Below are 25,727 nucleotides of genomic sequence, written 5' to 3'. Positions count from 1 at the left end.
CAAGGTCTGCTGCCTCTCAGCGCAGTGAACTAAGCATCCACAGTCAAAACCCAAAGATGTATTTTTGCAAAATCGTAGTTGAAATCAAAACCCCAAACTAGACTCAGAAAGCATCCTAAGGAAACCTTTTTACTGATGTTAACTAACCTATTCTGTTTACTTTGCTGTCAAGCACACAAAATGCAAGTAACACTGTGCAGGTAGGAAGGCCAGTTCCACAGAAATATCCACACAAAAAAGAGGATGGTGCAAAGCTCTTTATTTCCATCTTTTAGACTGCTGTGTTTGCCTAAGACATCAAGTTCATAGCCTAGTTGAAGGTAATCTAAGATCCTATCCCATATTTTATACATGTGATCAATCATTTTTGCAAAACAAAATAACCATATGTCATATATTTTTAAACCCTGCAAAATCATAGCTGACAGAGTATCTTGACCAGTCTTAATACTGGTCCTCTGCAACTGCATTATAAGCAACTTCCTTGTGTCTCCCATCAAACTAGGGTAGGGCTATGTAAAAAGCTATAAAATTGCTTTTCATTTTGCAAAAGAAATCTCATTTAAAGAAATTGCATTCTAAATGAGCTAAAACCCCTTAAAATGTACTTTTGCCAGTAGTATCTGTGCCTTCCTAACCATCAGAATGTCTCTGAGGCTTCCATTCCAGACTGCATGAGTTGGAACAGTATGTTGTCGCTATACACCTGTCCCTTTTAGAGATTTGAATCTGTATCTGAGAGATGCAAACACTGAGTAATGGTTTCTAGCTATCCCTGATTAAACCCAATCAAGTATTCCTGTTAATTTCATATTCCTGATAATTTTCATATCTAATTTTATTCTGGAAAAAGATTACCCACACCTGAAGTTAAGAGAGGATAGTTAATCAGCAATAATTTCAGGCCTAACAGATTCTGAAATAATTTTCCCAAGACATGAGATTATTATGAGATCATACAATTAAAGTCTTTATGATAGAGCAGAAATAGAAAGGCAAATCCTTACTGAGCTCTATTTGTTAAATTTCTGAGCACTTCATTTCCAGATTCTAAGGTTTTATTACATCTGTTTGGCCTAACATGATTTTCTATTTTTTTAGGGTTGGGTGAATGGTTGGGGGATGTTTTTGTGGAAAGAAGAAAGAAAGGGCTATGCTTATTTTTAAAAGGAGAAGTAAGAATCTATATTAGGAAAAAGTACTCTCTCTCTGCTTAGTTATTAACAATGAACTGAAAGGGTGAATACTGAATACTTTCACTTTATGGTGTTCCATTTTAATAAGGAGCAAGTGGTCAGTGATTTCATCCTCCTGCCAAGGCGAATAAGGAGAAAGAAATACATTTGAGCCACATATAAATGAAAAAAATCATGGTAACCCTTAAGAACTATGAATTCTGCACTTTTCACTTCTTGTCAACTACTGCAAAAAATACAGAACACTTAGGAGTACATCAACATTTTAGCACTTGAACAAAGTTCAATTTAACAATACTTGCTACAAATGTTCGTTTCAACAAGATATTTCTATCTCTAGTGTCATTTAAAAATATACAAGCAAAAGTTTAGCTGAAAAAAAAGTCTTCCAGCATTTCAGTAGTGAATATTAGTTAGGTGGTCCCAGACATCTTTTCAGAACTATTTTCAAGCCACATAACATGAAAATATACCAAAGTAATAAAATCTAAAGCAAAACCCAGACTGCCTAGATGCTAAGGTATAGCCTGGGTAGACAAGGCAATGACATGCATTTCAGAAATACTCAGTCATTCTTCTCAACAGGCAAATCTGATACTGCAATAAATACAGCAATGGCAACCTAAGGAATCAGCAAAAATATCATAACCATAAAAGGCTGTAAACGCAACATAACTAAGGATATTGTATATTCTACTGAGCATATGGGACACTGATTAAAATGTTTGGATCAGTACACCACAGATAGGTATGGTCCTTCACAGCTGCTCCCAGGTAGCTTTCTTGAAAGCAAACAGTTTGGGCTATTTTGAAATAAAGTATTCAAGAGGCACCTACTTGTCCTGGAGCAAAAACTCCCAACCACATAACACAGTTCATGGAACTAAATTTAACCCAAATGAATATTTTTTAATTCTGATCCTAACTTGGAAGGCAATTACTCAAAGGGTTGGGTTTTTCCCTGTAGATTCCTTCCTTTCCATTTCTAGTCACAGCCATAAGCACACCATATTCCACATTCTAGTAAATACTGGCCTGTAACAAAAAGATATCTCCAGCAGCAAATTACTCCCTTCTTTCTACTTGAGTTCTGGCATTTGTATGACATTTAAAGAAAAGGTATGCGGATACAACCTTGTAAGAAATACAAATTATTCAAATGTATGCAAACTAAATGAGCCCACTGCAGGAGTCTGCAACAGATAAGTTTTTCCTTCTTTCTTTTTCTCTTTTACAAAGCTATGATGACTTCCAATTCATCATTGCCTGTAAGGTACCTTAAACTAACTCTTTCCATCAGTTTGATTTTAACTTCATCTAGTCGACAATAAAATCCTTGATTTCAAAATACAGGAAGTTTAACCTTCACAGCATGTTCCCATGCAATATAGAAACACCTCTCTCATTTGAGTCAAGTATGTGTTCTGTAAGAGCAGATGGGAATACTCTGTGACAACATTTTTTGGTATGGTCATATAGCCTTCACAACCACACACAAAAGTTCTGATTATCACTGGGGCTTAAAAATAGGCACTGAAACTTACTCAAATATCTACAAAACTTGCAGGTTTACTTGATGCTATATTTGTTAAATACTGACATAAACTCCTTCTATGATAGTCAGTGTTTCCAATTCTATTAAATTTCAGTTTTTGTAACTGGTTCTTCATTTGCCTAAAATAACTTTCTGTAAAATTCAATTCTCCACAGTAAAAAGACTGCTATTAATCTTAATTATATTCTGTAACTGAACAAAGTTAGGTAATATGTTCTTGCAGACCACTATCTTTTTTAAAGAAAATTATTATTCCCTTTAAAGAATATTATTAGAAAATCCTAGAGAAGGACAGAAAAATCCTCAAAGAAAAACTCTATGAGCTCTTAATTCATGACACAAAATTACATAGAATGCTATATGAAATCTGTACCTATGGATTAGGGTTTGAAGAGTGTTTACCATCTTTATGTGTGTAAGTTCAAGATGAAATGTGTCTTGTTACTGTATCTTGAGTCACTTATGATGCTTTGATTGTATATTAGAACATCAGAACCTGTGGATCTGACAACTTTCCATAACCCAGATTTTCCAAAAGACTGCTTTTTTCAAAAGACAAAGTAAAAGGAAAATATTACTCAGTTTTTGAGCAAAAAAGAGATTTCCTCAAGTCCCAGAAGTACTTACCAGAGGAAAAAAATCTAGAATTCCTACAAAAATAGTTATTTTATTGTATTTATTACATTCCTCTCTATAGAACCTATGATGTAAATAATAAATAAGAATTTTACCCTCTCTAATCAAACACAGTAAAAACATACAGTACTTCACAATTGCTGCTCTGAGGAGCTCACAGTCTAAATAGATATACTAAGCAAAGAGCAGGGAAGAGTGGTAAAACATAAAAGCATATACAGCAATGACAGCAAACATCATGTGATTAGATGTGATTATTTCCTGGAATATCTAGACTCTTTTTCATATAAGCAATTCACAACACATAAGGTGACAAAGAAATTAATATAATAGAGTGATGATCCGAGAAAACAAGAGTGTTGTTTCCAAAATGGAAATAAATACTGTAAACATTGGAAATACTAAATTAAAAAGTCTGATGAGACAAACACAGTAACACTACATAAAGACCCTCAGTGGTACAACCAAGGACTGCAATTGATATCTTGTGGCTTGCTATTAAGTAAATTAAATTGTTTTAATACTGTAAAATATCAGGGGATTTTATTTTAAGCAAAAATACTTAAACTTTTTGAAAGACTATCTCAAATCAATATTTTTCCCATAAAATTTGCAAATTACCTACTAATTCAGCAAATCTATCACACCATAAAATGTTTGCAATAAAAACATTATTCTGATTAAAGGAATGGCTAACATAAAACATGTCATATATCCTCCAATGCTTATATATAAACATGTGCCTGAATATCTGCTAATCCTGGAAATGTACATATGTAGCTGCTGAAATGCTTTCACTTGCCATAGGGTAAATTCTAGGTTTTTTTAAATGGGTACATGTCTAGGTACTTTTCTAATGACAATCATATTTAGATCGTATTATTTATATTGTCTTTTTTTCATGTAGATTCCTGTAAAATTTATGAGCTGCAGGTCTAAAAATAAAGACTAAACATTATGACAATAATTCTGACTATGTCTGTGCAATCAAGTAACATCAATTGCAGTTGGGTTTGTTTTCCCTATACAGCCTCTGAAAAAAGGCTTTCAGGTGAAAAACAAGCCCTTCTTTATGTACAGACCTTCATAAGACTCTATCTCCTTGTCTCCATTGTCTATGGAAAGTCACAAAAACAAAACAAACAAACAAAAACAAAAACAAAAAAAAAGGAACCAAAGCACAGGGGTTAAAAATAACATAATTTTTTTGAAGATACAATATACATGTTAAGAAGGATTAAAAAAAAGGAGTGTATATGACCATTTAGACTGATTTTGCACAGCACACCTAGTTACTAGAAACAGATGTGTGAAAATGGATTTGCTGTCAAGAATACATTTATATACCTTTGTTTCTAAACATTTCAGAAAATATCTCCATCAACCAGTGCTTTTAATGGACATTAAAGGTAAGCACAAGTACCAGCAAGACATGAATAATGAAATATCTGACATTTCTTATTTTAAAGAAGATTACCTGTCTTTTTGCTCTTCCTGTTTCAAGATGCAGAGGTTTTATATCAGCATTCTGTAATACACTCCATGTGAGCCCACAAATTATCAGCTAGGTTCCTGACTCCCAAAAGAGCCAGAATTTTGTCACTAGACAACATACTAAATATAATTTCCTGTGCCTGTTGAAGTCAATGACAAAACACCTACTGAGTTCAAAAGGAACAGGATCATGCTAATAGTCCACCTTGTTTTGTGTGCATTATACTGCTGATTATTCATGCCAGCCAAGAGTATTGTAGATGTTAAAACATAATAGAAGAAAACACCGTACAAATTCAATACCATTACTAAAACCCAACTCTGTATACAAAAACTCAAAGGATTTCAACTGTAATGGCAAAAGAAAAATAAAGAACATAATCAACCTTCATGAGCAATTTGGTAATGTCATTAGGGCCGAAAACCATCCACTTACTTCTCTCCAACGTCCCCTTTGGTGGGAGCTGCGGTAGCTGCCGGCCCCTTCTCCCTACTACTGGAGTACTTGATGGACTTGTCTGGACAGACCCAGTTCGAGGATGTGACCTATGAGACACATATCAAAACAAACCATAGCCATTAAATGACAAAGTCATTCTGAAATATCGTCAAGAACTGATAACGTGACTAAGTAGACTTTACATCACTTGGGACCCTTGCAGTCCCAGAGGGAAACTATTATCTCTATTCAGAAAAAGACCTGATTAAAAAGAGAAATCTCTCCATTAAAAGGAAGCCAAATTGAGGCTGAGGATGCTTCCTTAAGATGCTTTTTCACACAGTCAAGCCAGAAAACATGTTGTGTGCATATTCATGTGCATATGGATATAATAGCCACATACACATAAATTTATTCACAAGTCAAAGTCAATTATCTTTACTCAGCTTGTATTTTTCTAAATTACCTTTGAGTTCCAGTAAGATGACATGAATTTTTCTAAACAGAGTAATGAACTGAGGAAAGACAATGATATTTGACTCATTTTCACTGGGGATTTGATGATACTAACTCTAACTTTCAGAAAACAAAAGAATGTATTCTGCAGTTCTAAAATACAGAGAATTTCCTGAACATGATCTAGACCAGGATATGCTCATCTTTTTATTGTATTATGTTTGTTTAAGCTAAGAATAATGTATAGAAATCCTCAAAATATCAATAAGGGATACTCAAACAGGAACAGTACAGACTATGGCACAGTAAAATGTAGTCAGAGAAAATGGTGGTCAAAATGATAAGTAATAGACAAAGTTAGTACAGTGCATCTAAAGAAACTTTTTTTTAAAAAAAAATAGTTTCATTTGATGTTATGATGATTGTTCCATAAGCAATGTCTGATGAACACAAATAATTTCTCATTCTGTAAGAGAAGAATATGATAGTTATGAGGTGCTTTATGTGGAAACCATCCAGGATTCCTGACAAATGAGAAATCATAAACAAACATAGTTAAATATTGTTAGCAAGCAATTTGCAATGGTAGTCACACCATTATATCCAGAGTAGAATATAAATAGTGTGTTCACACTGAAAGGATTAGTATCTATTGCTGCTAGTGATCAGCTAAGGATGAGGTGATACCAATTAGCTACTGGGAAAATAAAATGGTGAGCTGGTGGGGCAGAAGGGGTTTAGTCCGACTGATTTGTCTGTTTCACCTCGGTAAGGCAGGTGAAGGAGGGGCAGATCTTCCAGTCATTAATGAAGGCATCGACCTGATGAGGTTTGAGTCAGGACGCTCTGTGGATCGGGAGCGGGAGTTGGTCCGCTCTAGCACAGGACGTTGCTCTGTTGATCTGGATCTTTGATATGGCTGTCTATCTGCTGCTTCACAATTCCTGTAATGTTAGTCAAAAAGCAGCTCAGTTGAACTTTGACTTTTCTATTAGTTATAAAATATGCTGCATGATACCGGTTTGGAGCAAATCATTTTATTACATACATTTTTAGAGGGAATAAATTTTCCGAGATAACTTCTTGATAACGTATAGTTTTTTTACACGTATTATTTGACTTGCTCCATACTCTTGATAAATGGGCTGAAATGTTTCCAATGTCTCAGTAATGACTATCCATGCAATAGTCTGTTTCCTGACAATTTCTGGGTTAAAATATTGTTATTTTGTCTGTTAATGTATTAACCTGTGAATAAAAGGGTAGCTGGAATAATATTAAGTCTCAATAAATCTAAGAACTCATGAATAGTGCAGTTTAATTGTGCATTTTTTCTCATATGAAGAGATTTTTACAGATTTCTTAGAGATTGCATTCTCTCTAGAGGTTGCACTCTTGTTCGTAGGAAAGTCCACAATCTAGATGTTATAATTACCATGTAGCACTGTTTATTATTAGACTTGGAGTTGTCTGTTATATATAGGCTAGTCAATAAGTGATAGAGTCATATGTAGTGCTGAGACTGTAACCAGGTGAAAATCTACATCATTAGTACTTACAGAGGTTCCAACAACTAGAAAAAAAAATTGGTTTGTAATTCAAAAATTATTTTAACCCACAGCCTATGGAACTATACCAAAACAGCAGTGGAAAGTTATTGTTAGAGATGTAATGGGAAGAAATTAGACTGAGTAAAAGAGAATTTCTTGATCAAGCAGTGATTTCTTCTACTATCTTAGGGTATTAATCAGGCCATTACTTTCAGAAATTAATCAAGCCCCACCTTTTTTCCCAATGTAATTGGTCTGTTTGCAAGGAGTAATATTTGTTAGCAATATCCTGAAATACATTAAATCAAGGCAATTTTAAAAGTAAAATCCATACCCTAATGGAGCTATTTATTAAAATCACACTCCTCCCAGCTCTCCTTGAGTAACTGAACAGATACAGAATACAAATGGGGAATGCGTACCCTTCAGGACTTTTCCTTGAGCGAAGTCATGCATTTTACAATGAAGTCAGTTAATACAATGAGTGGCTTGATGGTGATTAAGTGTAACAAGAAGTCAAATTTTAATTAGTATCAAAAAGGAGAGAGACATACCACAGCCTTATGAAGACTTTTATGTTAGTAACAGCATTTTATTTCTAAAAGCATTGAAAAAGAGTATAGTGGCTGACTTTGCCAAATGTGTTTATAAAATATTCATTAAAAACAGTCTTTTCAGGCCTTCCATGAGGTCATAATTGCACTCCTAAAGCATATGAAGTGCTTGCCACAGACAGATTCAGAATAATACCATACATCATGAACCTACATCTATAAGCTCCTAGCAAGCAAACACACCACAGTGAGACACATGAACGGTAAATATAAGCTGAGGCTCTAAAGATTGTAGAAAAAGTACAATGGGCCTGGCACGAAACCACAACAAGATTACCTCACTTCTTCTTCTATCAGTTCTGCTTCTGAATAGGAAGCTTCATCAGCAAAAACATCCACTGTCTCGCTTCTTTTACATTGTTGATAGACAGAGAAACACAACCTTAGCTGTGATAGGAACGCTGTTTAGTTTAAGTAACACTTTAAGCTAGGTTTCAGTGTTATGGACGGTGAGAAAAATGTCACCCATGTGCATGATGGCAAGAAATGACCATAGAATAAATTCTTTGACTACAGGAATAAATTCCAAGAAAAAATATTCCTAAGTTGAACAAAATTACAAATAATTATATCCAGATCTTGAAAAACCCACCCTTATCTTGTTTATCCACATATTTAAGAATATTAATGAGCCTACAGAGACTTTTTTGGGTCTGTCAGCATTTCTCCTGCCAGTGAGTAGAGGACTGCTGGAGCACCCAGCAGCAGGGACTGGGCAATATGGTAAGGGTATCACTCCATGCTCCATTCCTCTCTCCTTCCAACAGCAAGTAGGACACACAGAGGAACAGGTGAGCAGCAACCACATGCTTCTCATAAAGACTTCATGAGAAGTTAAGGCTCCCATTTGTCACTCCTAAGGCCTCATTCTCTTTAGCTCTATAGTATAAAAAGTGGTTTTTAGGATATTTGGGGTCTGACCTATTGCCTGATTAGAAGGAAGGAGGCATTCTTAATATTGGGATCAATACTACTGGTTTAGCAGGCAGGTTTTGTGTTCTGCAGAACATCATGGAGCAACTGCAGCTAAACACATAAAGGCCTCAAAAATGTCATACTGAGTAGCTAATTTACAGTTTGCTCAAATCTCCAGTGGGCATTTCCTTCAAGTGCAAAAACAACCAGGAGTTCCCCAAAGTGAAGGAGAGGGTGGATTTTGGCAGTAAACCTTTGAAGCTGAGGCAATGCTGTTTTGTAGACTGAAGGATTTGACTAAGTTCAGTCCTGAGGTCAAACTGATTGTGACCCTCAGGCTGCAGGCTACGGGCTGCAATCCTCTCAATAACCACTACAGCAAATGGAGGGCTATGTCAAGGGTACAGTCTTCCACTTGAAAGCTTCACTTTGGGGTTCTATAACATACGTGTATAAAGAGCAATTCAAAAAAGCTGTACTCTCTGGTCTTCACCCTCACTTATTCTTTTATCCTTTTAACAATAAACACATGTACTACACAATCCCAGTCTTCAGCAACTGTCCCTTTTACAGGAAAACTCTCTGATAACCTGCTTGTGCAGTGAAACCCTTTCCTTACCACTGTAAACAATAATGCATGAATATCAAAATCCAGCCATACTTATGGGAGGAAGTTAAATTAAAAATGGAAGTTTCTAAATTTTCAGATATCATTCTTAAAGACTTAAGCTTACAAATTATCTAGATGAAACTTTCTTTTTTTCTCATTACAAATCATATCATATGAATTGTTGATTTTTAAAGAGGGAAATATGGTAGTCTTAGTTAAACTATTCAACATCCATATAATATTTTAATGTACACTAGCACTGTTTACCTTTGCTTATAGACTTTTCATTATGAAAATACAGTTAATGAAAATAATCAAATAATAATCAAATAACAATCAAATAATAAAATAATAATCAAACAATTACCTCCTCCATCTAGTACTACCTATTGTACCACCCTTCTACTTTTGCTAGGGAAGACAGGCATGGTAGATGGCTCATTTCCATGCCAAAGTCTGCAAGAATTGTAAGCATAACTCTCCCTTGCTCTGAGGAAAAGGCACAGCAGTGTTTGCTTCTAAACCAAGCAAGCCAATCCCCATGAGACTGTTTGAGCTCTCTATAAGTCACTACACAGAAAGCTCTGTGAGTACTCACAGTCTAACTTCTTGCTCCAAACCCATCAAGTATTAGAACCAGGATCTAATAGCATTCAGGTACCACTGTAAACTCTAGTTGCTCTAATACCTAGCCAAAGATGCTCCCAAATTTTATTTTATATATTCATTTATCTCCATTATATATATACATATATATATATATATATATATATATATATACACACTGCAAATTTCAAATGTGAACTCTTTTCACAATGCAGTAAATAAGACTTTCTGATTTTTAATTTTTCAGATTTGTTACTTTTCTTAACGAATAAGAAAGAATTTTCAACAAATTATTATAGTTATTGATCTAAACTTATGGATAGAGAAAGCTTTATAAATGATTAACATTTTCCAACAGTAAGCAATTGTAACAGCTTACGTAGCAAATAGAACTTGTTTTCCCCCCAAAATCGCTGAAAACCATTTATTTAAAAGCCCATGTTAAATTCTTTTACTCTGTACAAATTATGAGATCATGCCAATCACCATTTTAGCATTAGGTTTTTCTTGTAACAAAAAACTGAAGAAATAAAAATAGAATTGCTGTAGGATTACAGTACACAACAATTCAGCTCCTAGTGAATCTTTTTCATCTAGAAACACTGAACAGAACAAGAACAATACAACAACACACTTTCTAAGTATCATAATTTCAAACTCCAGCTAATATACAATGGCAATACCTGTCAGTGTCTGTGGATGGCTGCTGGATTTCAATCCTTGGACATGTTATTCGTCTACTAGCTATAGGAACTTTGCTGTTTAGTCACACACACAAGATCCTCTGTTAGCATAACATAGATAAGCATGTCTAAAAACAAATTATATTTCTAGTACCAAAAAACCTTAAATTTGAGTCATAAATATTGCAATGGAAAATGGGAAGGAGCAGTATGCTGTCAAATCTCTAGAAAAACTGGTGACGGGATATCTCAGCAAGTAACTCATCTATACTCATAAAGGAACTTAATCTAAAATCATGTGCTGCGACATTTTTTAAAAGATGGGAATGTAAAGCTTTTAGGGACTCTGATTTAAAAAAAAAAAGTAAAGCAAGATATTTTGGTTGCTGTAATAGTCTATAATTTTTTTTATTTACGTTACACACACACACACACACACACACACACACAAAAAAAAAAAAATATATATATATATACACGTAAATATATAATGATCTGGCCACACACAACACACGCATATCACCCTGTGGTATATGGGATAACTACCACTATATCTCCATGGGGTGACAGGCATGATTAAACTGCAACACGACAGAGTCTGAACTATTCTGCTAACTCAGCTAAGCAGACAAAGCAGGGAACTCTGCCATGATCCCAGGCATGCTGTGTTCCTCACTCGTGTGTTCTGCTGCAGCCACAGAATTGCAATCGCTCACAGCTTGCTCAGGTATCTGGACCTGACACTGGAGTCACTTCATGGCTGTTGTGGACACAGCTGATCATGCTAACACATGGCATGGTACAACTATAAAAATGCTTAAGGAAAGCATATATATCTACACCTGTTGAGATTTACTCTTCAAAATATGTGTCATCATTGATATATTTGCTGAGGAATAGCGAAGATATGCTTCACAGAGGGAGTTAGACCAGACAATGTTTTTTCCAACCCAAGCTATTTTATGATTCTTCTGATGCAGTTAGAGCTGTATACCAGCTATTACAATCAAATATCAATAAAACCAATAAGTAATGTAAATCCTTGGAAGACTGAAATGATATGCATTTCATATCATTTTTATCCGCAAAAAAGTTGTAGAGTGTTTTTACTTTATTGCTTATGGTACTTGCAATGTGTCTTTTGACTCACATAGCCAGCTGCCTTACAAAGTAACTTGTATATTGCCAACTACTTCTAACTTTCAACATCCTTAATACAGACACTCAACTGACACATGTTAAAGAATCACCCTGCAGGAATATGCATTTCTATGTTCATGAGATGACTCACTGAAGATCATGATAGAGCTGATTAGAATTCAAAAGCTGGGAATTCAAAATTCTCAAAGATGAGAGCTCAAATCCTCTCCTCTCCTTCATCCCAGCTCAGTTTTATAACTGAATCTACTGCAGTGATTCTCTCTAGATAATAATCTAAACTTCCATTAAAGTACTGGAAAAATTCCAAAATATAACACTTTTAGGTTTATATTATAAATATATTCCACAGTTTTTCCCATTTCAGAACACAATATTTCACCCACTCAACTTGAATATTATACTACGATATATGAGCAAAATCAGGAACAGGCCTGAGTTTTAATTAAGATGTGTCTCATGACTGAAGTATAGTGGTACATAAGACAATGCATAGAGGATCTTGAGAGGGAAGCAATGAAAAAGAAGAAATTCCTAGTAGAGTTTGAATATTCAAATATAGTTCAGCAGAGCACCTAGATTATAGACTAATCAATTGATGCAGTTGTAGGCTTATAACTAAGCATGTACTTAAATATGCCTTTTTAAAGTGCAGTGCTAAATGCAAAATATGAAAAATACTTGGTTCTTGATGGATTTTGTGCAATTTTTTTTTCCTCAGATCTTAAATATACCTTTATTTTTATATGGCACATACTCATAGTTGGCTTTATTTTTCCGTGAAATTTTCAAACACCAATATTATGGCAGATGTTTAAATAGTAAATTACCACAACCAGAGTTGTAACTATGCAGTTATTGTGTGTATATACTGCAGCTACGTGCTTATCATCTTCTTAACTTTTGGCAACAGATCTGTAATTCTGACCTCTCTGATATCAAGAGTTTTGTCCCTCGATGAGACCAGGATTTCAATCAGATCATTCAAACAGGAGCAAGTATGTAAGACTCTATCATCTTTTAAGTTCTTAATTATGAATGAGCAAAATAACATTCATAATTTAAGAATTCAATGCCTGTTAAAGGCATTCTCTAAATCCATTGATCTGTACAGAATCTGATCCATTTCAGTAGTCTTTCTTAAAGTGTTTTCTATGTCTTATGTTTTATTTTAAAGTCATAATGGTTCACAACAAATGATTTTATCTTTTTTTTCTTTCGCCAAACATTTTAGGAGCTAAATTTAAATGGAGAAAGAGAGTAGTAACTAATAAGTTTCTTTTTCATGTAAAGAAACTATTTTTAGATATTTACCCCTGATATTTACCTATGTTAGTATCTATTCAGGATAAAAAGTAAGAAAAGAGGGGTAAGACAGGACTATTTCATATGACTATCAAAAGCAGAAGCTTTAATTACACCAAGCACTTTCTGACCTCCTTTAAATGCTGTTCATTTTCAGTTTGCTTATGCAGTTTCCAGAATGAAGCAACAATAAGTATGGCCCTTGCTGTGCACTTAAAAACGAAGAGCCAACAAACAGTGTCACTGTGGTTCAAAAAGCTAGAGAATATATATGATCTCAAGTCTCTGCAACTGCACTAATGTTTAGTCAAAAGACCTTCACAAATCCCTCCTCTCTAAAGAAGTGAGAAGTCCACATTAGGATATTGATGGATTCATTCTGGGTTTTATCAGATTTTTTACATTTCAATTTAACATTCTCTCATGTTCTCTGTTCCCATTCACAAAGGAAGGAAATAAAAAATATAAAAAAAAAAGAAAATTCTTGCAAGAGCAATAAGAAAATGAGGGAGAAGCAGTAAAGTCAGCGAACTAAAAGCAAGGAAAATTTGTGTGTTTTATTGATCAGGAGCCAGCTACAACTGGGAAGAACTCCAGATTCTAAGGCACACAGCACTTTGCATGGGTTATGCATCAATCACAAAGAAAGATAGGTTAGATCGAAGTGGGATTATTTCTAAAAGTAAAAAAGTATTAGGTTTCAAAGACACCTTCCCCAACTCTGCAGATGTAGGCAGGTATCACTAAAAAGCCGCTTTTCATTAAAGCGGCCCTGAACAGTGAGAACAGGTTTTAAAAATAGTTCAAACATAATTAATGTTCTTTTTCTATTTGTAACTGAATAAAATAGTTTAATCTTGGAAAAAAGACTAGAACATAAGTGCCTTAGTTCTGAGTCAAGAAAGAAAGACATCAAGAAAAATACATTTATTAGGAATAAATTTGGTACAATTATAAATGAACTCTTATTATAAAGATCCAAAATACATTTTAATTTTGTCTGTAACACTACACTCTTTACTTACCCATATTTTTCAGCTGAGCCATTGACTATATCATCTGCCCATGAACTTGCACCATTGTACCACCTTTACAATGCAGTCAAAATAAAGAAGTGTTATTAAAAAATGATGTATTACTATTAACACTCTAATTCATGTGACGCGACCACATCTCAACAAAATGAGAAGATTTCCAAATTTTTTTAAAAAATTTTGTACATTTCATATTTTCTTTAAGGTATGAAGAAAATCAACTTTTTCAAAACCAAACACCAAGAAAATTATAGGGATTTTTTCCTTATATAAATGTTATATTTTTCCTCTAGTCTTTTCAGCAGCTAAGCCACAAGCTTCAGTTACATAAAGACTAATTGATCTCTTATCTTTTCATACATGAATGTCTTCATGTTTTCAGTGGCCATTGAGCTTGTGGAATAATATAAAACTAATTGTGGATACAAAACATTAACAAAAATAACATTATATACATTAAGAGTTTAAAATATTGCTTTTAACTTCAAATACATGACCTTGCCAGTTGTAATCTTTTTTTTTCTATTTGATAGGGTAGTTGGCTTCTCCCAGGTAGGTAACAAGCAGAAGAAAATTCACCTCAATGATCAAACAATGAAAACTAAGCAAATTTAAAGAGGTATTATTCTTCCAGGTACTGAATATGGGCTGCCCATGCATTTGCAGCAGCACTTCAGCATATCAGTTGAAGACAACAAAAAACATACAGAAGTATTTTATCTTAAGAAAAAACATTGAGAAAATAAATAATGGGACAAAAAAAGCTGCTTTGAGAAATCAGGGGATAAACTGCTTATGCGCCACTACTCCAGTATATTAAAACTAGATACAAATCATCCACCATTTGGCTAAGGAGTTTCAACTAAATCTCTGGAGTTTTGTACTTTCAATATCTTGCTAGGGTAAAGCCAGGGAACTCTTATGTTGTCTGTATTCAATGATTTCCACATGACAGTGAGTGAGAAGACAGGGATTATCAGAAAATATAATGACACCACTATATCATCAATTTGAAAAAAATCCCTCACTTACATGTACTTAAAATATTAGCCATAGGTTAAAGGAAAAACTTTGTAATGGCTTGAATACACTGGTCTATGAATTTTCATGAAACTGTTCCTGGGTATCCCAGCAGTATTTTTTTGCTTGTTGGCCTTGCAAACTTCTCATGCTGCAGAATCTGAATGTTTGCAGTATGTTTACAAACTTAATAACCCCACATTTTTTGGATATTATGTTGAGGGAAGACCATATGGAGTGCAATATATGTGAACGTCAATCAGCTCCCCTTGTTTATTCTATGTCCAATTGGCTGGTATGGGGAGTGGCTTTTTAAATTTATTTTCATGGTTTATAGCCAGATCAATGGCTGGATGAAAGTCATTTCTGTTAAATCTACTTGAGTTTTAGATTAGATTTAGATTTAATCCCATATAAATTAGAATACTGCTGGAGTATGACAGGTACATCTTTATACTCTCCTGATAAACTATATCCTCAAAACTGAAGCCAGTCTCTCCAGTAAACCAGTATTTTAAATAAGATTTTTTGATAAAACTACTTCATTGCAGACACCATAAATACATAGATATGGGTTTAAAATTAAAGTGCACTTTTTTTTTCTTAAATATGACTGTATTTATTTATAGCAATCAAATAAAACCAAAATTTTCTGCTATTTCTTAGGAAAAAAATCCCTGTTTTACCTGTTCCCCTAACATAGACAAAAATCAGACATTGATACTGCAGAGACTTTAAAATGGACAGAGAAGTATAAAACATCTAATTTTAAAGGGGGAGAGGAACATTGATTTGCTCTTTTCTTCAGATTTCCTTGTATTTTAGCCTAGCTCTTTAAACATGAAAGGCTGTTATCAAATAACTATTTCCAGAGACACTCCAGAACTTTTCAGATTACATGTCAGATTTTAGTGATATTATGCTCATTGTGATACATTATACACATAACAAAATTTAGGAAGGGCAATAGTACTTTGATTCCTAGCATGGTAAACACTCAAAACCAATTTGAAGGCATTTGGGTAGTCCTTTATTAAGTCAGTGTTGGCAGTAACATGCTAAAAACTGAGTACCATCTTAGGATACTCAGGTTATTGAAAGAATGAAATTGAGGACTGTAAATTGCCCTAGAATCACTTCTAGTGAGAGAAAAGGTTAGCCATTAGAATTATGGTGCAGTTAATTTTAGGAAAAACCTTCAGTTGTACCTAAGCTCCTCTGTACTATTCAGTTTTCCTCCCACATCTAATGAATAAAAATTTTTTCAAGCTAAGAATTGTGCTTAAAAAAATCCAAAATCAAATTAATGGAGGGCTAAAAAGAAAATGAGGTGCTTAAAACTATGGAGATTAGTTGTTCTGTATTTAGAGAAATATGGCATAAAGTGCACTGTAAATTTAAATATCATTAGTCTAGGTCAATTAGAATTTTAGACTACGCTTCATAAAAATTTATTACTCAACTCTATCTATTTTTACTATATAAATTAAAATACCTTTCAGGAGTATAGGCTGTGTCATCATAATATGAATTAGGCACTCTTCTCTCCTGCCTAGTCCTCCTGAATGTGGAATAAATAGCACAGATATTTCAGACATTTTAGAGAGTGCTTTTTTCATTATGCATTCCCTTACTGTATTATTAGGATGTGATGAAGATAGAGCTCATTTGTCTTCATTTCAGCTATATACTCTGAATATATATATATTCAGAATATATATATATATATAGCTATATATATTTTTATATATATATATATGAAATGTATAATTCTGCTTACAAATTCTATTCAGAAATACCTAACAACTTACTAAAGACACTTGATCAATGCACATGTATTTCATAGAAGTAAAAAGCTACATTGACAGAAAACTAGTACTTGAACAAGAGAGAATCCTACCAAATCCTACCTAAAAGTAGAATTTTGATGTTAGAAAATGTCTGCTGGTAAAACAAAAGTCAGGAAAGAAAATGGAAGCAAAATCTAATTTCCTTAAGTGAAACAACAGACATTCTGTCTGAAAGAAACCTCACATCCCGCACAAAACGTACACAAACCAGCTTTTATGGACCTACAAATGCTAAACTCAAAGGCTAAGTGGAAAAAATAAATTGCAAATGTGGTGTTCTTGCTGATTAAGCTGAGCTTTCTCAGGTAGGTAAGTTGAGAATGAATTTCATACAGTGATGTTTTCAGCATAATTTTATTTGGAATGAACTGCTAATATTTTTTTTAACACGAGGACAAGGTTAAGAATAAGAACCTTGAGAACATTACTTTGCTTTTGAGATCACTGGTGCATCAGCCAATTCAAAATGTGTTTCTGTCAAATTATGAATTAGTCCATATAACTCTGCAGAATTCTGAACTGGGGGATATAAATAAAAGTGTAAGTAAAGCTCAACATGTCCAGCCATGATGCCTTGTGTGCATGCAGTATGAACTGCAGCAGGGTGAACTGATCCCAGCTGGTCCTACCATGCTGACTGTAGCTTTGAACAGTCAAGGGAACTTGGGGTGTGGCACCGAGCAGCAGGATGTTCTTGGGAAGACTCCAGGTCCTAAGGGCTCTGAAGTCACTGAAGATGCACAGATGCTTATTGCCTTTCTTAGGAATCTGCTGAAGTAAACATCTTGTCAATGCTGCTGTTGCTTTTGGGAGTGAAAGAGTTGGACTTCTTCAAAAGGGGGAGCTATCAGAAAAACATAATTATAACCTAAGAATGAACTCAGAAATTAAGGGCTTTGATAATGTAAATGTGTCCTAGAACTAATGAACTGAAGTCTGTCATATCAGATAAACAGTGACTGACACAAACTTCAGCAGAGAAAAGACGAAAGAGAACCAAGTAGTCACTCTCTGGGGAAGAAAAAAAAGTAAAAAAATGCTACAAGAAAGCACAAGAGTTAATGGGGTAGCTTGTGAATGACTACAAGATAAGCAATAAAAGAAGCCATGAATAACAAAGGCAAGTCATTTTGACTCATGCGTTTATATTATTTATTTGCCTGCAGGACACAGACACTGATGGATTCAGAGTGACATGAGATAAAAAACTCTCTGTCCCAGATGAGAGACTCCTGAATGCTGGACCGTACAGAGCAATATTTGCTATTTTGGTGAATAGTGGAAATGTTCATATGCATGATAAAGTGAAAGGCAGGAAGAGATGTGGTTGCTTGATATCAAGAAGACATTGATTAAGAAGGTGGAACAAAGAAGACAGGAAAAACACCTCGGCCTACAAAATAATGTAGTTAAGAGTAAGCACTGAAATGGGGAAAAGTGTAAAGATAAAAGAGAAAATACTGTTTAAAAAGTAATTGTTCATCTATTTACAATAAAAATGAGGAATAGAAAATTACTTAGTGTTTTTCAATGTCTAAGGAGAAACTGGATAACAATTATGCTAAAAATTGTTCTTAAATTGCTGTTAGAATACAGGAAGACAAAAAGGATGAAAATCCAGGAACTACAATTGTGGCAGTGAGGTAGAAGGGTTCATATCTGGTAGGATGACTCAAGTAACTTGAATGCTACTGTTACCCTCAGGCAGCCTGGATTCAAGAGGATCAGTTTCTAGGCCCAAGGAATCTTGAGATACTGTTCTAACAGTGAGCTAGAAATATCCCACTTCATGTCAGATTTTCATTTCTGATCCCAGGCAGAATTAGCTTTAATAGCCTTCTGTTCCACAAAGCCCTGGAAAAGATTTTCCAACTGCTTAATCCTAGCTTTTTCATCTTTATGAAGTACTGTAACTTTTCCCCTTTTTTTTCATTGATTTTACTTTATTTTTGAGAGATTAATTTCAGAAACAAAGGTTGAGATTCACAAGTCAGAACCTCAAAGTAAGACAATTTGAATTTAGCTCCAACTTTCACTGATATCTGAACAGCCACAAACATAACCAGTAATCTGAAACAGGTTTAGAGAAACTAGTGCAAATCAGAGAATATATCTAAGGCAAAAAAAAGTGTATAAAAATTAATGATTGAAGTAGCATACAAATGAGCACACTTCATCACACATTTTAAGAAAACAAACAAAAAAATCGCTCTCCTTATCCAAGTGTCTACATGTGGACAGAACTATTTATCCACTTCCTTTATACTAGGTTTCATGTAAAACAGCATCATTTCAAAGCAAATGCTTGACTGAGTTCTAAAAGTTAAAATGTTTAATATAGCTTTGGAGAATTTTAAAAAATAAATATTTCTTTCAAAGGATTTTTCAGATCCTTTTTTGTTTCTGCATCCAAAAGTAATTTCACATTCACTTAAAAATAGGATGACATATGATCTGAATCCAGAGCAAACATTAATGAACTTCTCAGATTCATATCCAGAGGGCAGCCATGAAGTTAATATATTAAGAGTTCTTTACTTGCTTTGGAAATTTTTACATGGCCCCTCTTGTACAGCAACACCTCTATCAACCATTGTATCTGATCTGAAGTCACCGCTTCCTTTTTATTGGCTTACAGTGTTCAGTTTGATATTCTTATTTCTATTTACAAACAATTATGTAAACTTTTTCTGTTTGCAACATTTCTGAAAATATCTTAATTACAGTACTTGAGCAGCATAACTTAAAAGCCACTGTATTTCAAGTGGTAAGTTATTTCACAGAAATTGTTATGGGCTCAAATTCTCTCTCCATGTATTTTATGTGTAAATAGGAACTATGATGTTCAGCAATCACACACAGGTATTGTGTGTACAAGTATTCCTAAGTCACAGAATATGCAGTATACAAATATATACAACATAAGCTTACATAAGCATACACTTTTACTTTTCACTCTATTTTTCAGTTTAGCAAAGTATAAGACTTCAGTAGACACTCTTTCTGTGTACTTTAAAGTAGATAGGCTTTTCCTTGTTATTTCAAAGAGAATAATAAATACTACAAGCACTCTGGAAAATTCCAGCAAAAATAAGGGTTACAAAAGACACAGATATATAATATCCATATAATCTATTTAAAACTGGCTTCTGCAGAGCCATTTGGTACCTCTTGGGGTTTACCCATGGTCCCAAGTAGTCAGTTTTAAGAAAACTGCATAGAAAATCAGAGTATTATAAAAACATATTCACTGCATGTGTTTATCTGTTAAAACACAGATCACATCCCCAGTAAATCAAACATGGCAGTGTCAGTGTGGCAGAGCTAACGGCATACTCCACATCAGTTATACCTCTCAAGATCATAGTAAGCACCCTCAGAATAGGTACGGCACATCGTACGGGAGCGGAGCAATCTGATTGCATCTTCACAAAACAGAGGATACATTGTGTGATCCTGGCTGCCAAAACAGAATGGGTGAACACAATGAAAAGCAACAAAAAGATGAAACGAAGACAAAACAACATGAAAAGCAAGCAATGTCAGCAACAGAACAAAACACTGGAACAGAACATGACTGGAACTTCAGTGAATTTTACAAAACTACTTCTAAAAATTAAAGTATATTGGCTCTCAGCTACAAGAGCTACAAGACTAAGGTATCACTTGCCAGTTTTATTGTAACCTTTAACACAGCTACTCACTTATGATTTTATGCATACTAAAATCACAGTATTAGCAGGTATTAGTGTTCGCTGGTTTAAATTATTTTCTTTATATATTCTCTAACAGATATCAGAGTAATGTAAATAAAGAATTATCTTTGAGGATCATCAATTATAGACTATTGGCAGTGATAAAATATTCAAGTGAAACACAGGAAGAATTACCCAGTGTTTGTGTGCACACTATATTAACAAATCTAATGATGACACTAACTCAACTTCTAAGTTTTCTACCACTATACACAGACAAATAAAACCAGAAGTGGACATGTTGGTACACAGAAGTACATGCATTACCCACACATAGTCACACAGAGGAAAACATATACCTGACATCCCTGTAATGGTGATCTGAGGACTGGGTGTACCGGGAACGAGGTAAAGTAACATAATGACTGAGGGGATGGCAGAAAAAAAAATACAGATATGAGACAATGAGATGGAGAAGGAATGATACACAACATAAAACAGAAAACATTATAATCATAACATAATGGTTTAAGACTGGACTTATTAACAAAATAATATGATATATGGTTTTAAACATAAAATTATCTAGATGATTCACATATTTATTCTGAGAAGCCAGTGGGGGATTATGGATCAAGAAGATAGCTAAAATTTGGGATTTTCTGCACTATTTCAGTTAGGAAGAAAAAATGCATAAATCTCTGAAAGCAACTCAAGAAGTTGGATTGCTTATTTCCTTGTTTGAAGGTAGTCATAACTTTAGTATGAACATCTTTGAAAGAGATTTATCTAATCTGTCTAAAAGGCTACCACCATTTTGAAATCTGTCCCCACATAGCTCCAGAGCTTTCCCATTTCTAAGTGTAAGTTCTCCTAATACTGATCATATTGTGATAAAAGGTGAATTTAGATCAAAGTGTTTCATTATTTAAATAAATAATTAAGAGATATAACATCAGTACCAGAATATGCCAAAATACCGATATAAGAATATGCAATTCATATAATAAAACTAAGTTATTTATATTTTGTTTGTAATATGAAACAATGTCAAAATTTATTTATTTTAATATATTTGTTACAATAGATAATCTCCAATTATCAAAAATAGAACAAAGTCATTTTACTTTTACTATAAATATATGCACACAGTACAGGGAAAAGGGTTTGGAAAAGAGACGGGTTTACCATTAACAAGGTAACAAGTGACTACAGTTTCCCTGAAGGTGGGATATTTCAAAGGGAGTCTAATCACAACTGTCCCCATTGGAAGTGTAAATTGACTTCACAAGAAACATGGAAACATCCCTCATTTTTATTTCTTGTATCTTAATTTGCTTATTATTGTTTTTCCAGGAATCAAACACACTGTTACCAGTAGGTATATTACCCACACTTATATTTGCCTCTTTTGCATGAGGATAAAATGCACCATCACCCATATGAAAATATTCCTTATATTAAGTCAATTATATATATATATATGGTATGAGATGTCTTCATGATCACTTCTTGTCAAATGAATGCAAAAGAGTTTCCGCTATAAACAACTAACTTAAATCCCTGATTATGTAATTTAAACTTTGCAGTTTGTTACAAGAATGAGGAGCTGTAGACAATTCAACAGGGCCCAATTTGATATGGTGTAGTTAAAATTTAAAGAAGGACTAATGATTATTAAAATCGTAACAGAGTTTACACTGCAAGCTGTGAGAAACCATGAATGTTTCTAAAGTAATGTAAAGACCTAAGTACCAAAAGCAGTCTACCCATAACAGCCTGTCAGTCACCATGTTGTAAAGAAATACTAAAAAAAATTCAACATGATCTTAAAATATTCTTTGGAATATAGGCACGCTCACAGGAAGAACAAGCAAATAAAAATCTAGGAGTCTACCCACCAGGAACTAAATGTACGATGATGGCAAACAACTGCATACCGGGTTATTCTCTCCACTACATGGATACCTTCTTAGGCTATGTCCACATAAATATGCCTTTAAATTATTCAGGTGCAACCCTGGAATTAACATCTCAAAACTCTTGCACTGCTATTAATAAGCAATGAAGTGTTTCCAGCTGGTAGATGACATTTTAATTTTAACAATTCACTTTATCTTTCCAGTGAACTGCTGACAAATTTTCCTGGTAGTCTTTGAAAAATATATGACATCAATAAATACAATATATTTAACCATTATTTAAAAATCAGCATCTTAAACAAAACTAGGACTTCAGGAGAACATGTGTTGCAGAACACAAGAACACAAATGTGCACAGAAAAGCACATGCTATTTGCAAGTAGATTACTTACTCCCTATAAGAAGGAACACCCCAGACTGTTCACTTCACTTACTTGTAGATGAATGAGAGACCATCAGTTCATGTTCTGCTCAGGATTTCAGTCCTAACAACTTTTCATATCTCCACCAAACTATATTGATTGCCCAGCTTCTGGTATCAAGTTTTGTTCTAATACTTATAGAAACTCAGAACTCCAGTGTCCTTACCAAGTTCTGAGATTTTTTTTCATGGGAATTTCTGCCAGGAAGTTCAACCTTTTCCCTTTTTTCTTCTTTTTTTTTTTTTCTTTCTGTTCAGAATTTCAGAGTATGATAGCACTTAAATGGCACTTAGATGCAACCACTTATGCAATTTAATATACATTAACTTGTAACAAGTTTGAAATAAGCTTCCTCATCATCCAGAACTTTGTCTATCTATATACAGGAGTGGGGTTAGCTTGAGGTTATACTTGACCTGACCCTCTGGAATTACTGGCTATTCATACTTTTCCCTTTTTCTCAGAGCCCATGTTAACCATGCTGTCTAACTCAACAGAATCATAGAATCACTGTCAAATATCATCAAACACAACCTTTGACCAAATACCAATATGCCCACTAAACTATATTGTAAAGTGCCACTTCTACTTGTTTTTTGGACACTTCCAGAAACAGTGACTCAACCATTTCCCCAGAGAGTGCGTTCTAATGCTTAGACTCTTCTCTCTTTCAGTGAAAAAATATTTCTTAATATCCAACCAGATTAAACATGCAGAGCAAAATGCTTCAATGCCATCTTTCTTCTGAGCATCCAGCCAATACCACACCAGTTGATTTTTTTACCATTAAATATATTACTATACATTTTTATATATTTAGGTTTAAATAAATTATTCATGCTTTTATAAATATGTTAGCAACACCAAAAATGCCTATGACTTATTCTCAATGTCCAAAACTGAACCATACACCTCATTTATTTGGCTAATCCCCAGTATAAACCACTTAAAATCATAAAGTAAATGTATTATAATGTAGTATAAATATTAAGCTTTGCATTGTCTAAGTGCAAAAAAACTCCACTAATGTTCCAGATCTCCATCTCAACTAAATATATCATTTGAGCTGTTAATAAAAATCATTACCCTACATGCACATGGGAATGCTCACAAGACAGTGGAGACATGGACATAATTTTGATATGTCAGATTTTTAATATGACAAAAGAACTCCAGGATATATATATATTTTTTTCAACCTTGATTTAGATTTCTAGCCTCTTATCACACATTCTTTGCTTCCTACATTATAGTAGTTCATGGCACTAGTATGTAAAATGATGGTATGGCAAAATGAACCTAACCTGCATCTTCACAGACTTATGAAACATTACCTATTTTGTTAGAGATAGAATAGACAGAAAATTTGCAGCAACAATTAATTTTACTTATAATAATGAAGTTAGTCTAATCAGGCAGCATTATAGGTTTTACAACATGATCATTATTATAAACACACACACAACCATCTCCTCTTCCACACCTCATCAAGTGAAAAGTGATTTCCACTGTTCTGACAAGAAGATTCCAGGTACATAGGTAACAGGATAGCTTTCCTTTTTTTAAAACTGAACAGAAAATTACTTTAAAATTTTCTGATACTTCTCACCTATTTGTCCATTTTATTACAAAATTCAGTGAACCATTAGGGTAAGAAACCAGTGATTCAGCAACTGATTAGATTGCCAAATTGGAAGCACTTAGCATCCAGGATCAGGCTAGGCATACCAGAAGAGTCGTAGAAGCACGCTTGAAAACACTCACACACAGAGTACCTCACTGCAGCCTCATGGAATACCATTCTGTTCTTCCTATGCAGCAAGGGGAGTTTAACCTGCTCTCTAGTGCTTGGGATATTTTATTTAACAGTGAAGAAGAGGCATTTAGGAGAAAATGTATTCCATTCAATTTTCTCTCTCTGTGACCAGATCCTAAAATTTGATTGACATTCCACTTTCACTACTACAGTGGGCAGTAGACTCCCAAGTGTTTTTGTGGAAAGGCAAAAGTACTGTGCATTATTACACCCTTGTGCTTATTGGAATATCCATAGATAACTCTGAATGCAAAAGTCTTTGTGTTCTTTTCTGTCAGAGCCTGCATGAATGAAACTCAGTTGACACAAGAAATTCCTCTCATCCTATACTGTTTATTATTCCCATATTCAGGTTTTTCCAGTGTATTATCTGATTGCAGTTAAAGCAATATATTGTATCATTTGCAATAGTATTATCCTCTATCTTTAGTAACACTACTTTACATTTTTCAACTGAAATAACAAATTAAATGTAGGAAAATTATAAAATTATTTAAATTGTTAAAAAAGAAACATAATTTTTTACTGGTATGAATTTGCCTTTAACAAAATACCCCCCAATTTCTTAAGTTACAATTTTCTGAAAAACTAGCAATGCAATAAAAGAGAACTTAGCTTACTCAGACTGCAGAGTAAGAAACAGGTGGTTCTTGGGGTCAACCAGTTGGAAATTTAGGGGGGAAAGAGCCATTGAAAGTGGTAGAAAAAGAAAAAGCTGCCATATGAAATTTAGGGAAAGCCCTGTGGGAAG

The 25,727-nt window shown here is 34.1% G+C and overlaps 1 protein-coding gene across 50 annotated transcripts in view; it reads right to left on the bottom strand.

Moving 5' to 3' along the window:
* RIMS2 (regulating synaptic membrane exocytosis 2) overlaps window positions 1-25,727 on the bottom strand; it is a 456,016-nt gene that overhangs the window by 126,708 nt on the left and 303,581 nt on the right. For 37 of the 50 annotated variants that reach the window (XM_038164024.1, XM_038164200.1, XM_038164243.1 and 34 more), the window contains 9 exons: window positions 21,176-21,241; window positions 20,474-20,581; window positions 16,767-16,832; window positions 14,243-14,305; window positions 10,755-10,829; window positions 8,218-8,289; window positions 6,541-6,720; window positions 5,318-5,427; window positions 4,470-4,502 (listed from right to left, as the gene is read on the bottom strand). In XM_038164024.1, the coding sequence (XP_038019952.1) occupies window positions 4,470-4,502; window positions 5,318-5,427; window positions 6,541-6,720; window positions 8,218-8,289; window positions 10,755-10,829; window positions 14,243-14,305; window positions 16,767-16,832; window positions 20,474-20,581; window positions 21,176-21,241 (773 nt within the window). The remainder of the gene's footprint in view (window positions 1-4,469; window positions 4,503-5,317; window positions 5,428-6,540; window positions 6,721-8,217; window positions 8,290-10,754; window positions 10,830-14,242; window positions 14,306-16,766; window positions 16,833-20,473; window positions 20,582-21,175; window positions 21,242-25,727) is intronic. The other 13 variants (XM_038164450.1, XM_038164262.1, XM_038164306.1 and 10 more) reach the window with 6 other exon arrangements.

Source organism: Motacilla alba, chromosome 2 (genome assembly GCF_015832195.1).
Source record: "Motacilla alba alba isolate MOTALB_02 chromosome 2, Motacilla_alba_V1.0_pri, whole genome shotgun sequence".
Classification (NCBI taxonomy): Eukaryota; Metazoa; Chordata; class Aves; order Passeriformes; family Motacillidae; genus Motacilla; species Motacilla alba.
This window is presented reverse-complemented; position numbering and strand designations above follow the sequence as displayed.